Here is a 14,263-nt window from a genome sequence, read left to right as displayed (position 1 = left end):
GGGCCTCTACAAAGTGTTGAATGTGTTTTTTCACTGTCTTTGAAGCCGCCATGATAACAGATCTTGTCAGGAAGTCTGAATATCCAATTTAGTTGAAGAATCGTCAATGTTCACGCTGACTGGTTGACAGGTTTCAGTGACATCATCTTTTTGTTGACACAGCTGGTGCCATTTTATTATATCAAATGTTTTGCTCATTCATAGTCCCACAAAATAAAACATGAAACATTTCCTTTGAATATGTATTGAAACAATTTTTTTTGTTTTAAAGACCCTTTTTTAAATAGACCCTTTAAAAGTTTAGAATTGTCAATTTTGCACTTTCCCCATGCTCTTATCATGGTTTAATATGCTTTTGGGCTTTACAATGCTTACCTATGCTTTGCCATGCTTTCACTATTATAAATTATAAATACGTTCTTTGTTTAGTAGATCTTTAGTAGTAAGTTCCTTGTCTCTGCTTTCATAAAAATTAACAGCTGTTTTTTTATTCCTTCCAAAAGAAGATAAAACCTGGTGTGAAAAGTATGCCCCCAAGTGGGAAAATGTTCTGTAGAAGCAATGCATATAAAACACACAAAAAAATCCCCAAATCAGAGCCCTGTAGCTGAATTTAATCAAGTTCATAAAAGCCATAAGCAGGTCCAATGTTCAGTACTTTGATCAATATTAAAAACACTAACATGTATACACCGAGGACAGGTAGGCAGTTGCTGTAAAACAAAAAAACACAATAAAAACAAACAAAAAAACCCAGTAAAAACATATCATCACATAGATCTGGGTCACACAGTGAGCACTGCGAGAACCTTCAGGTTGTTGCCTGCAGAACGGATCAGTAAGGTCAGGGGTGGACAATTCAGGTTCTGGAGGGCAGGTGTCCCTCCTGGTGTTTGTTCCAACTGACCAATTAAGCTTATAATAAGCACTTAATTGGTGCAATTAAGTAACTTAGGGCACAGTTGGAACAAAGGACACTGGCCCTCCAGGACCGGAATTACCCACCCCTGAGTTAGGTGCATGAGGCTTTGTTAATGATAGCGGTCTAGCAACAACTGATGAAATTACATCCGACTGAGCTAGCTTACCAGCAACCCACAGTGTTATTTCTTTAATTTACATACTGCGATGTGCAAGTTTACTCTAGTAGCTCAATATGCATAAAACATAGGTTAGAGGTCAAGTTCCCACTATGGAAGAAGTCAGAGTACATTAAGTTTAGCTCATTAAGGCCAGATTAGCATACTTCTAGTTTGTTCTAGTTCAGCATTATCAGAGAAACAATTAGACAAACTCAGCAGGTTGGTTCCATGCATTTCCTTCTTTAAAGTGCTTCACAGGTTTTTGTTTCAACAGGAACCTAATTTAGAAATGTTAGCTCTGTGAAAACACAATCAGCTGGTTTCCTAGATCCTGGTCCACCCTAACCCTAACATTACCCTGGACTACATTAGCCAAGGTAACATTACCCTGGACTACATTAGCCAAGTTAACATTAGGTAATCCAAGACAAGTCTAGGAAAGCAGCTGAAAAAATCCAGCTATTGCTGTTATGAAAATGTTCCACAGTTGTGCTGTACTGGTTAAATAAGAATTTACCTTTAGAATTCTGTCTTCGCTGAAAGATTTTGTTTTATCAAAAAGTTTGGCGTCCCTTCTGGGTTATGATAACAGAATCGCGACGGCATGCAGTCATTTTAAAACAGCCATACTGTAGCCTTATAGTGCACACACATTAATTATCACAGAACAGCTCTAAGAGGGAACACATCGGTAACACAAGTATTGGGTAAACGTGTGTTTTCGTTTTGTAGCATTAGTCTGAGCACTTCTGCGTTTAGATTGCATATCAGTCGTAATTTCCCCTTTAGAGCTCAGGTTTTACAATAATCTTTGTGTTCCTTCACACTCTGTGACTGATAGATCTGTAAATGTGTACACTAACTGTAGTAAACTAAAGTGTACCATTTACACTCAGGGGGATATTTTATAAAACTGGGAAAGATGATTTTGAGTAAATCTACTCCACTCCTGTATTTTATCTTCCATTTATATCATGCTTATCTTAATTAAGTGAAGCTGAATAAAAATATGATTTGCTTTATTGACAGACATTTGCTCCACATAAGTTACCAAGCTTTGAAAATAAGCCCCCTTAAAGAGCTTAATGGTTTTGCCAAATTCACAAAGAAACATAATCTGGACACCAACTGAAGCAATGGAAAAATAACACTGACATTCAGAAATAGCGTAGCTGAACTAGTTCAAACAAAACTTTCCATTGACTGTAGCAATACAGAAGGGTACTACAAACTGTACAAGTACTGTAATAGCACTGCAGATTAGTAATGTACTAAATTAATTTAGTACAAGAGATCTCAGAGTTTAAACTTTTACTAAATGTAACGTAGACTGACACCCCTACTAAAAATGTAAAATGCATCTCCGTTGTGCTCACATAACAACGCGAAGTGAAGTCAAGCGTCTCAGCATGTTTCCCCAAAGTGCCTTTTAGCAAAATACCAATTAAAAAATGTCATGTATTTGTTGTTACTTATATTATATCAAAACTCCAAAACAATCAATCTCATCTCTAAAGGTGCACTGAAAACCTGTCCCTCCACCAGGGTGTCAGAGAAAGCCCCATAACTCCCTGGAAGAACACCACTGTCTGAAAGAAGAGATCCTGTCATCACAAGGGCCAGTAACAGATCCTGTTGTCTCTGAAATACAACGGTTTGAAGGTTTTTTTCATCCATACACAATTACTGATAAAAACCCAGGACTACATGGTTCTATCTGTATGTGAGGAGTGATTAAGACCTTTTAAAAAACAAACAAAAAAAAATACTTAAAGTAATTCATGAAAACATTACATTACATATGCCCCAGCAAAAGGCATACGACAATTTAAAAGCTTTCAGCATTACCAAGAACACATTACATTATTTTAAGTTAGTATCTCCTATGTAGGTTACATTTCTACAGCGTCAGGGGTAAAGTGAAGGTGTCCGTAGGTCAAATTTGTTAATGATAACGATCTGAAAGGATGTTCCTGTGAACATCGGGGTGTCCCTGTGAACGATGTGCTTGCCTTTCAATGGACTAAACCTAAACACATTTAAAAATAAAATTCAAATAAAAAATGCATTTAACTAAAGAACAGCTTTTTATCTTAAGTTCTTAGGAGTATCAGAATCTGCTATATCTAGATAACTACGTTTCCCATTGTGATGAAAACTGATGTGACAAATGGCTATAGAGTATGAATCTGGGGTTATATGGAAGTGCATATCTGTCCATACGTACATAGTCCTAGGAAATGTATGTTACTGGCAAATTTACTATGCCCAGTATTAGGGGTGTGCTGATACTTATACTTGTGATTGCCTTTAAGAAGTATTTATCTGCAGGTATTAAATACATCCGTTCGTTAACGTGTTCTTCCATGAATACTTCTTAAAGGCAATGCCGATAAACTTCTTAAAGGCAATTACGAGTACTGGTATGGGTATTGGCAAACCTCGACCCAGTGTACATAATGACTCCTACATCTAGCAAGCTACATCCAATGTGTCTAGCTTGAACAGTTTTACAACATTGTAACTCTACAAGGAAGGAGTGTACCTTTTACTGTACGTTAGATAACCTTTTTAGTGTACATTTTCAAATTGAATTGCCTTAAACTCGTCTTTAGCTAACTTTGTTTGAGATAGATTGTAACAGTATATTCTCGCATGCAAGGCAAAGCTAGTAACAGACAGCAAATCCCTCACATTAACTACAAGACACACAGATCAACTTCTACACGGAACACTTTGTAAGCTGGTCTTTAGACTGCGTTTTACATTATTGGTGACATCTCGGGTTACTGTCCTGTTCAAGGTTATGTGCACTTCAAATACTCCAACAGTTTATGTTCCAAATCACTGTTAATTGGTAACTTTCTCAACATTACTGTAGGGGTCTAACAAAAACCAAAGATTTAGATGTAAACTGACCACTATACCGAGAAGCAGCAAGCAAAAATTGCCTACAGTACCAATGTTTTAGCTGGTTGACAGTGCACCTTTAAACAAGATAAAAACTTCAGCAGAGTTAGGTGGTGACTATTAGATTTAAATTACCCTATAAGCAAGTGGCAAACACACCTTTTTACAAACAGGCTGTAATGAATGGTCTCCGAGGACACTACATAGTTTTAAATGATGTAGATTTTGAGTTTTTTGGCAACAATATCTTCATTCGTCTAGTTTCTTTCCGTGATGTCCTGAGCAAATTTGCATGATGTTTATTCAAAACGAAAAAAAAAAACAGAGCAACTTCTTTGTGGCCTTAAGACATTTTAAAATAATTACAGATCAAATGATTTTCTATGAAATTGATATACAACTTTTCCTGATTTTTTTTTTTTTAAAGTTGTGCAAAACCTTCTCTTTTTTGTTGTTGTTGCTGTCAACAGTGTTCTAGCTTTGTATAACGTTTTACTTTTCAATGTTGGAGTGAATATTTTGGAATCCATCTCGCATTAAATCAAATCGAACAGCAGAATAACTGGACAAATCACAGCGCTCCAATGCTGCGTTGCTGAGCTTCATCTAAGTAAAATTATTCTCACAATTCACCCATTTAATTTAGGTTTAAACATACTTTCTTTTGTATATATTGTAACAGAAAATAAACAGAATACTCCATGAAATTTCACAGAGTGCCATATGTTTTCCACTCGCTAGGATGGCTGCAAAATAGCCATCTCAACTACAACACTCCATGAATATCCACATTGTAAGCATCCTACAAATTTGCTCAGAATGGTCTTCAGGGAACATACACATTACAGTGCTGCCAAACATTTGGGCAGACCAGGTAGAGTAGATTTTAAGGTGAACCAAATCCAGTTTCAGAAGAAATCTGCCAAATTGTTACTCTGATAATACATATGCACAACTAAAACTTTCAGGACTCCTGGAAAATTAAGCTTATCGATACCATACTACTTGGAAAGCATTGTTGTTGAACATTTAAAGGAAAGGGTGTGTGGAATGCTCCCGATTATCCTCCACCGAATCCCTGCAGAGGTGTGTTCGAGTCAGTGGGTCTGGGAACAGCTTCACAGAGTATTCTTCTCCCCCACCTCTCCCCTTCCCCTCGGCTCGGCTGTGTTACTGCTGACTGACGCCTGTCTGTTGGTGGTCTGCCTCTGGCTCCTCCTCCTCCATGTCAGCTTGGTAGTCCTCAAATGCATCGTCATCTACATCTGGAAGCCCGAGCAGCTGGAAAGAAAAAGAAACACCACACTAAATTCACATCTGAACCTCAGACCAACGCTGACACAAATTGACAAGAGTAAAACAATAAAATAATGATTTGTGGATCCTGTTTTCGGGTGAGGCTACTGCACTAGACAAACTAAGCCAAATGAGTCACAATGCAGGCACCAGAAACATAATATTTCATTAATTAACTGGGACACTGACACAATTAACAACACACAACATAATTAAGTCCTACTTTAATGCTTTCCAAGCAGCCAAAAAACAGAAATGTTTTTTTTAATGCAGAATACACTGTAGTTTATCATTGATTCTTTATTCTCATGAAACACAAGGCAACTTTCAGCAACGTTTCTCTGGAAACTTTTCATACACCCGGCTGATTTCCGGGAATGTTTTGCCCGGCATGAACTGTTTATCAAAAAACATTAAAACTATTTAGATTTGAGCAACTTGGTGACAATTTCTTAAAAGAAATGACATTAATTCATCTTGCTGATTCAACTGTAGCCTGGAAGTTGACTCATATTTCATGCCTTCTGCACTTACAGGCCTAAAGGACTTGAAGACCTTATCCAGTATCTCAAGGAGGGTCTTCTTGCCACAGGAGGAGATGTAGTCCTGAGCCAGCTGGAGAAACGGCAGGCAGTCCTCACTCTCGCTCCACACGTGCTTCAGGAGCGAAACACACAGTCACTTAGATAGACACAGCAATAGAACCAGCCATATGGCACAGTGACCAGTAACAATGTGAATAAGGTGAACCCTTTAGAAATTTTTATTATATATTTTAGGGGTGCGCATATCCAGTCCAGTTTCTTCCAGGTTTTATACGGTAGATGTTATTACATAATGAACTGATTAAGACCTGGAAGGAGGTTACATTTGTTCAATTAAGTAGTTTAGGGTACAGGTGGATCAAAGACCAGGAGGGACTGGACTGGAGTTGTGCCCCACTGGAATGGAGTTTTAAAGGTGCTTGAAACTCACACTGGTCATACACCCAGTCCTGGGAATCAGTACTACCCACAATTAAAGGTTACTGTTCTACGATGCCAATTTGTTACATTGGATAAGTCATGAATATTAAGACTACTGGGAAATCCAAGACTTTCTGAATGACCAAAACTATGTGCATTAGGATAGAGCCATAACCCACAGAGGAATCACTCTTTTCCCAGCTCTTGCAGAGTCTCTGTTTTAAAAATCTCAACTAGAAACGTTCTTGTTCTATTTCACTTTTGAATCACTTTCTCAGAAAAAGAGTGCGTGTTGTCATAGTAGCTGTAACATGCTTATTATGGGTGGTCACCAAGCCTCTACTTGGCACACTGCATCTTGTTTTCATAGATATCCCATTACAGCAAGTCCTAGATGCATTTTAACAGGGTACTGCAGCTGCAATTATCTGCCTACCAAATGCAAGCACTCTTGAACTCTATCATTTGTTTTATCACAATCTTTTACAAGTGTCTATTTTATAAGGCCATTAACTATTCTATGACGTTTTTTTCTGCTATATTGCCTTTTCCTTTTAAAGTAATTTATCAGAATACAAAAACATTATAAACAAGACTGATACAAAATAAATATCATCCATCCTAGTTAGGACTCTGGTTTTATAAAAAAGGTATTATTCTGCATAAGATAAAATGCCATATTATAAAAGAGTACTGACTATGACTGAGATCAGTAAGATGGGAATTTTTGCCTCCTACCTCTCCCTGTGTATTGTTGTTTATTTGATTTGATTTGTACATTTTAAAAGATACTGAATATTTGAGATGAACGGACAGTATTTTATTTCCCTCCAGAATATATTACGCATCTGGAGAGTGTAGAGTGTGGTGCAGCAACACTGAAGAGGTTTCACAATTCTCCCTGACCAGCTGCCATATGGGCATACAACACAAAAATAAGTGCATATTTCTTTGTATTTTATGCTACAGGATACATGTATACCTTCTTCAGCTAGTTGTAGTACACCAGATGGATGCGATCTATAAATGTGTAGTATAAGTATTGTACCTATTTTTCACTATGCTTTATTACATTTTGTTATGTTTTTACAATGGTAAATGTTTAAAAAGGCAGGCATCTTATTCTGGTGTCCATAATACCATAATATAAAATGTAGGAGACCACATGACATACTGTACCGACCTGATCCCTTAACATAGAGACAATATAAAGACTTGCATTTTCCCTGAAACTCTGGTCCAATAAAGCTTGAAAACCACTGACATCCTCCCTCCGAATCTTTGCAATAATAACACTGAAAACTGTCCCCCATTTCAGAGATGTACTGTAAAGTACACCCGATTTATGCCTGATTTACAGCACCACCAATGACTGCACTGACAGACTCCAAGCCCTTTGATAAAACGGGAATGACTGATATTAAATCTCGGACCTGGGCCTGTGCTATTATTACATTCCTACAACTCTTACCTGTCTAATCTGATGTAATCAGCATCAGTGCTTCTGATGCATGTGAAATCAAGAGGTATAGAGCACCCTACGGAAGAAAAAAAAAAAGACTACCCGGTATACTAACGGTATACAACATGAAAAGTGATGTATAGATTGCAAAACGGACAGAACATATTCCACTACCAGCCATACCTGCACACATACACACTTTTCAACATACAATTGCATAAACACACACACACACAGGGTAGAACCCTAATGCAAAACTCCAATTATTAACATAAGAATGTTGTCTGGCTGAAATATCACATTTTCATTCAGATTTTAATGAAGTGCGTGCAAGGTCGTATACAAAAGCAAAATTAGGTTATGATGACATCATTATTTTATGTTACTGTAGCATACGATGCGGAACGGACTCGTTACGAGAGCTAGATCTTATCGGTTATAACCGGAGCCCAGGCACCAACCAAAACCACCCCTTCCCTTCCCCCCACATTCTTCTTCACAAATCGGTATTCACTTACAAAATTATCTGCACCATTACTCAGATCAGGGCACAAGACGTAGAATGAAAGTCCGGGTTCTGCATAGAAATCCAGCCGTCTCTCGTCGCTCTCCTCTGCAGCAATCAGATCGAAGGGGGTACCGGAGCACCACTTCTCTCCAATATCAACTAGCTGTTTGAAATCCATCCTCAGTCTAAACTGGCTTGACAATGTACTCTGTGTACACCTGGAGAAGGAGAGGTCGGAGCTAAGCAGCAGTGGCTTTACAATACAGCCAGTGATATAATTTGCAGACCCTTGAGTTTAATTCACGTCGACAGCTTTTATTTTAGCACCTCGTCCGCATGGCTGTTTATTATTATTATTATTATTATTATTATTATTATTATTAATACTACGCTATTTCGCAGTGTTGCGTGTCGGCGGCTAATTGATACAAAATGACACCTCTGTAACCCACTGTTTCTCCAGGGAAAGAAATACAGCTGATGTGTTGTGCTTCAACACACTCACTGCACACTGATTTGGAACGTAACTCGTCCTTCTCTAACGCGCTGACGAAGGCAGCAATTGGCCAATCGAAACGCAAGGTTGTCTGGCAACCGGTATCCTGAGGATGTGTTGTTGACTTATGGTAGGATGCAAAAGTGTATTGCTGCTGACTGCAGGCTCATCCAGCATACAGCATCAAAGGTACCTCGTATTTGCGAGCGCAGCTTCTAATTACGTCATAATGAAGCCGAGTTCGAGGGTAGCTCATCCAGCACCCCGATCACATGACAATTTCATGCACGAAAGCATCAGGAAAACGAACACATAATTCAAGGGATAATACACACACACACGTATTGAACCTTATTATTATCATTCAACCCAAACGTAAATCCTGAATAGGAATAATGAACATTTATATGTAGGCGGTGTACACACAGAGATGGATGGATACGGCCAGTCCTTACAGATATCTCTATATTTTCAACTCCTGAATGCTTAGAAAGCATTTTCTGCTCCGATCTATACCTGGGGTCTACTACTTCAATCCTCATTGGCCAGGTGGTCATTCTTTTTTATTACATTCTTGCTCTTAATGATTTAATTGAACAAGTTTCTTTATGGAACTAATTTAACATTTTTCTAAGCCTAAGTTTAACCCATATGATAATAATAATAATAGTAATACTGGAAGCACTGCAGAGACATAACTCAGCACACTTACTACTAGAAATCATTAGGATATTTTTTAATGCAAATTAAGCTATTTACAGCATAAAACATTAAATAAAATACATCAAATATAATCCATTATATATACAGAGAGAGAGAGAGAGAGAGAGAGAGAGAGAGAGACAGACACACACACACACACACATATTGCATATTATTTATATATTTAGTTACACAGTTGGCCAACGTGGAATAACCTGTGAGAGTTTATGGAATATTTGTAGGCAATCAGTCTGTAAAGACAACTTTTCAGAGTCTGCTTTTGTAAAATTTAAAATAAAAATGCCAGAATCCTTTGTTCTGAAAACACTTGAAAGAGTTCCCACTTGATCACTATCTCTGTGTGACCTCAAATAAACAAACCTGCAAATTCAAGAACTTTAGCTATTAATTTTAATTCAAAAAATGAAATATAGATATTTAGTATCAATGTTTAAATAGCTAATAAGACAGGGTTCAAACAGAGAGACCTAAAGGAGACCACATCACAAAGAATCATATCAGTAACACAAAGGAGTTGGGGAAAATTAAACAGTGACAAAACAATACAAATAAAAATTCACACGAAAAACAAAAACAAAAACAAAAAGTGCTCACACCAAATTTTTTTTTTATAAATGTTACTACTAAGTTCAAAATATCAAATATAATCAAAGTGATAAAAAAAAACAGTGAGAAAAAAAGAAAGGTGTGTAACACCTCCCTGTCTATGTCAATATTCTCTATTATCATTAACCTATAATGACATCAGGTGTGTTATTCTATTCATTCTTTATTAACTTAACCCCGTTACTTTGATTATTAAGTGGCTTACTTAATAATAAATCAAGGAGTTAACGCCAAATAAACAATTTATTTGTCTGTGTGTGTGTTGGTTCAGAGCAGAAACTGGGAGTCACAGGTTTACACTTAGTTACATTCCATGAGACATTAACCCCATAAAATCCCACTAACCTATTCAGTGCACTGATATCCCCAGTAAGCCTTATCATTGAAAGAGAAATTACATTCAGAGTTTCACTTGTTTAGACTGTTTCCTACTTGCAGCTGCCCCTATGAAACACAATTTTTGTTCCTGGGTAGTAAGTGTTATTTCCTAATTGCTTATGCCTCAGAAGTATAGAAAATAGCTATTATTCCCCACAAACTTTGCTTCTGTGACCAGGACAGTGATATTTTGAAATTTACCTATTTCCAATGAGAAAACGGGCGAATTTGTGTCTTTTCGTTCACATAGTCAGAAAAAAACAACATATGAATCCAAATTAACATGTATTTATACTAAAGTAATATAAAAATGACTACAAAAGATTTAGAAGTGAGTAGTCTTTTTGGTTGGGGTAGTATGGGTTTCTCTCCTCAGCTCCACCTCTGAAATTGTCATCTGGATCTACAACGTCTTCCTCGCTCTCTGACTTGCTGCTCTCTTCTAAAGACGGCTGCTCTCTCTCCGGAGGAGTGGGTACGGGGAGCTCATGGCAGTGTGGCACCGGGGCAATGGATGAAGGAAGGTCCGGATACGTGATAGCAGGTGCATTCTTGCCAGTCCGACGTTTGGAAGGGTCCACTATGCAGAAGTAGCAGTTGCTTGAGTGGTCAGTGGGTTCCCGCCAAATTCTTGGGATAGCGAACTTCATGGCTCTCTTTTCCCCTCTGTACCATCCTACAAAAATATATTTATTTCACCCATGACTAACGTGCAAGAGATTCTCGCAACATTTTTCATATATGATATATTTTTTCAATAACATTGAAAATTGTAAAACATTTTAAAATTAAAAACTTTTACAATTTTAAAAATTAACAAATTTTATAACATAAAATTCCGAGCAACAATTGTCCATCTTACCTTCCAGAGTTTTTTTGCAGTGCTCGCAGGTGAAACGAGGTGCCCAGCGTTTGTCTTGATCCCCGACAGGCATGCCGAAATATGCCTTGTAGGCCTCACACATCTTAGCAGATGCTTCCACTGAGTACTTTTTCGCTCTTGTCTTGATAAATTGTCCGCAGACATAGCAAAATGCATCTGCCGGATGCTTGCAGCCTCTTGATGCCATCTCAGAAAAATGCAGATATGTATCCACTTAGGCAGCTGGAACTAAACTGAACTGATGGGCTTAAGGCCCCTGTATTTATACTACTATTTATATTACTGGAAAGTTCTAGAAGTTACTCCAAGTTTACTCAGCACTGAATCTATCTGGAATGTTCTGGAAAATTAGGTAAATTTCAAAATATCACTGCCCTGGTCACAAAAGCAAAGTTTGTGGGGAATAATAGCCATTTTCTATACTTTTGAGGCATAAGCAATTAGGAAATAACACTTACTACCCAGGAACAAAAAAAAAAAAAAAACAAGGGAATAAAGGAAATGTGAAGGGAATTATTAACTGACAGAATCCATATAACCCATCTCCTCTCAGGAAATCTATTTTTCATTTAGACCTAGCTTTTCTATTTGTTTGATTTATAATAAGTTCATAACCAGTGTGAAGTTTCTTAATGTACAAGACATGTCATCTCACACAAGGACCACAAAGCATAGCTCAACAGTTCAGGCTAAGCAAACAGCGCAATGATATCTCTGTTTCTGTTTTTTTCCTTTCATCTACCAGCAAGTCCATCTCCACCACCCCTGCCTCAGGTGTCTACTGGAAAGATTATTCAGCCATGGTGAACAGCTCCTGCATAGATACAAACAGTCTGCTTCATCCAACAACCAAGCAGCACATATCTAGGTATGTGAAACACCTGGCAAAGATGAAAAACACCAGCTCATCCCTCAACACCAGTCATGAAAAGCTCCAGGAGACTCAGCTGCTGTGGCATAATTTAACTGAAGGCAGTGCCACTGTACAGGTCCCAGTGGTAACCGTGTCTCACCTGCAGCTGTCAACCCACCTGCACTGCTGTTAACACCTACTGCTCCATCCACTGCCTTAACACCCGAGTCAAGTGAAAAAACTGTGCAAGAAATTATGGACAGACAACATCAGCAGCAACAGCAGTTCAAGAAAACCAAAGAAGAGACCATCAGGTGCTTTTACAGCTCTACAAAAGTGTTGATGCCACAAAGCAAAGATTAGAGCAGAAAAAGAGGTCTGTCCGGACCAAACAGAAAAATACCTCTATTGTCCTGCCAGGGTGTTTAACCTTTACAAAGATCAGGGGATGACACAGGAAATGACCTGGTCTGAACTCCAAGCATGGAAAAGCGGAGATGGCAGAGAGAAAAGGGAAAATAAAATTGGTTGGACAAAATAGGACTGCAAATACAGTTGTTGCTTAGAAATATCAAAACACTACTGTAGGCTGTTATTTGGACAACATAAAAAAAAACTACTGTAAATCTAGTTGTTTGGACAACATATCAAAAACAGTACTTCAAGTGTTGCAGGTGTGCTTTTGATTTATTTGTATTATTTTTGTTCACATGTATTATTGCTTATTTTACTTTAATCACGATATGATTTTGTATATTCACTCTGCACTAATTATTTATAGCACTTCTGTGTTCAGCTGACACCTCTCCCTCTAGAAATGTTGCAGCCTGTTTGAGTCCATAATATATTCATTTAAAAGTAAAAGCTTGTGCTCACTCACCCACAGATAGATTTACAAAAAACGTACAAATGGAGATTCTACAGAAGTGACTGGAAAGTTCTTGAATTTGCAGTTTGTTTATTTGAGTTCACACAGGAATAGTGATCAAGTAACTAAGTAACAGAAATATAATTGTAAGTCGCCCTGGATAAGGGTGTCTGCTGAGAAATAAATAAATAATAATAATAATAATAATAATAATAATAATAATAATAATAATAAGCTAAGTATGTCGTGCAGCAAAAGGTTAAATAGTTAACAATAAAGGAGTGTTTATTCCAGTCTCCTAGTGCTAATGATGTGTAATGCCCAGGGACAAAAAAAAAAAAACCCAAAAAACCTGAAAACAGGCTTCTGCCGCTGGATTCTCTGTTACACCTATTCTCGACTGGACCGCGCGAGGCAGACGCCAGTAGGGGTCATTCATTAAGACAACAGGTTATGTTTGATTCATCTTAAACGCGCGCGCGTGTGTGTGTGTGCTCCTTCTGATAACAACAGACAATAATCCACTGTCACGTGGCAGTTACTGCGAGCAGGCATATACTTAAAATTAATACAGTATAGTTTAGCTGTTATTCTGATTTTAGACGTTCTTCGTAGGCCTTAAACTATCAAAACTCCGAAATAACATTTTTGGGTAATACTATATAGAACCAAGCCATTGTTTTTTGTATGTCAGAAAATATGAAAGCAGGGTAGTTCTGTCACAGGTCTTTTTTATTGTACATAGCACTTAAACAATTCAGCCAGCAATACCAACAATGTCCAGAAGATGGTGACAAAGCACCATTCACAATACTTTTTTGGCAAACACGCATTCCTTTATATTGAGCCATAAGCTAGCAGTAGTGCAGTAGGTTTACATTAGACACTTCTCTTTCAAACGAATATAACAGCTACATAGAGGAACCAAAGGAGCAGAAGTACAGCTGGCTTTTATCTACATTGTAAAGGTCAGGGAAACTGGTGTTTAACACATCATTTTCACAGGAAAACAAGTGAAGATTTTGAAATGCTTATTGGAGCTACCTTTTCTTTGTGCTTATAGTCTGACAACTGCTAATAAAGGGGATGTTAGTGGGTCCTACCCTAATCCGGTAAACAGTGATTTCACCAGACCCAGATCTTGGCATTTCTATATTTTAAGTACAGTATACACGCATCTACTGTAGAGGCATATTCTTCCTTACATGGTCACATTCATTAATCAAGTTGGAA

General features: G+C 37.7%; 1 protein-coding gene across 1 annotated transcript; it reads right to left on the bottom strand.

The window, feature by feature from the left end:
• Positions 1-593: 593 nt before the first annotated feature.
• On the bottom strand, positions 594-8,840 carry LOC117394829 (maturin-like). The gene is made up of 3 exons (XM_033993454.3): positions 8,234-8,840; positions 5,823-5,945; positions 594-5,273 (listed from the first exon to the last, which is right to left on the bottom strand). Exons 1-3 carry the CDS (start codon positions 8,399-8,401, stop codon positions 5,163-5,165), a joined length of 402 nt encoding a protein of 133 aa, XP_033849345.1. The 5' UTR covers positions 8,402-8,840; the 3' UTR covers positions 594-5,162.
• Positions 8,841-14,263: the final 5,423 nt, after the last annotated feature.

The sequence above is a fragment of the Acipenser ruthenus genome, chromosome 3 (assembly GCF_902713425.1).
Source record: "Acipenser ruthenus chromosome 3, fAciRut3.2 maternal haplotype, whole genome shotgun sequence".
Classification (NCBI taxonomy): Eukaryota; Metazoa; Chordata; class Actinopteri; order Acipenseriformes; family Acipenseridae; genus Acipenser; species Acipenser ruthenus.
The sequence above is the reverse complement of the archived record's forward strand: the minus strand, read 5'-3'. Positions and strand labels throughout refer to the sequence as shown.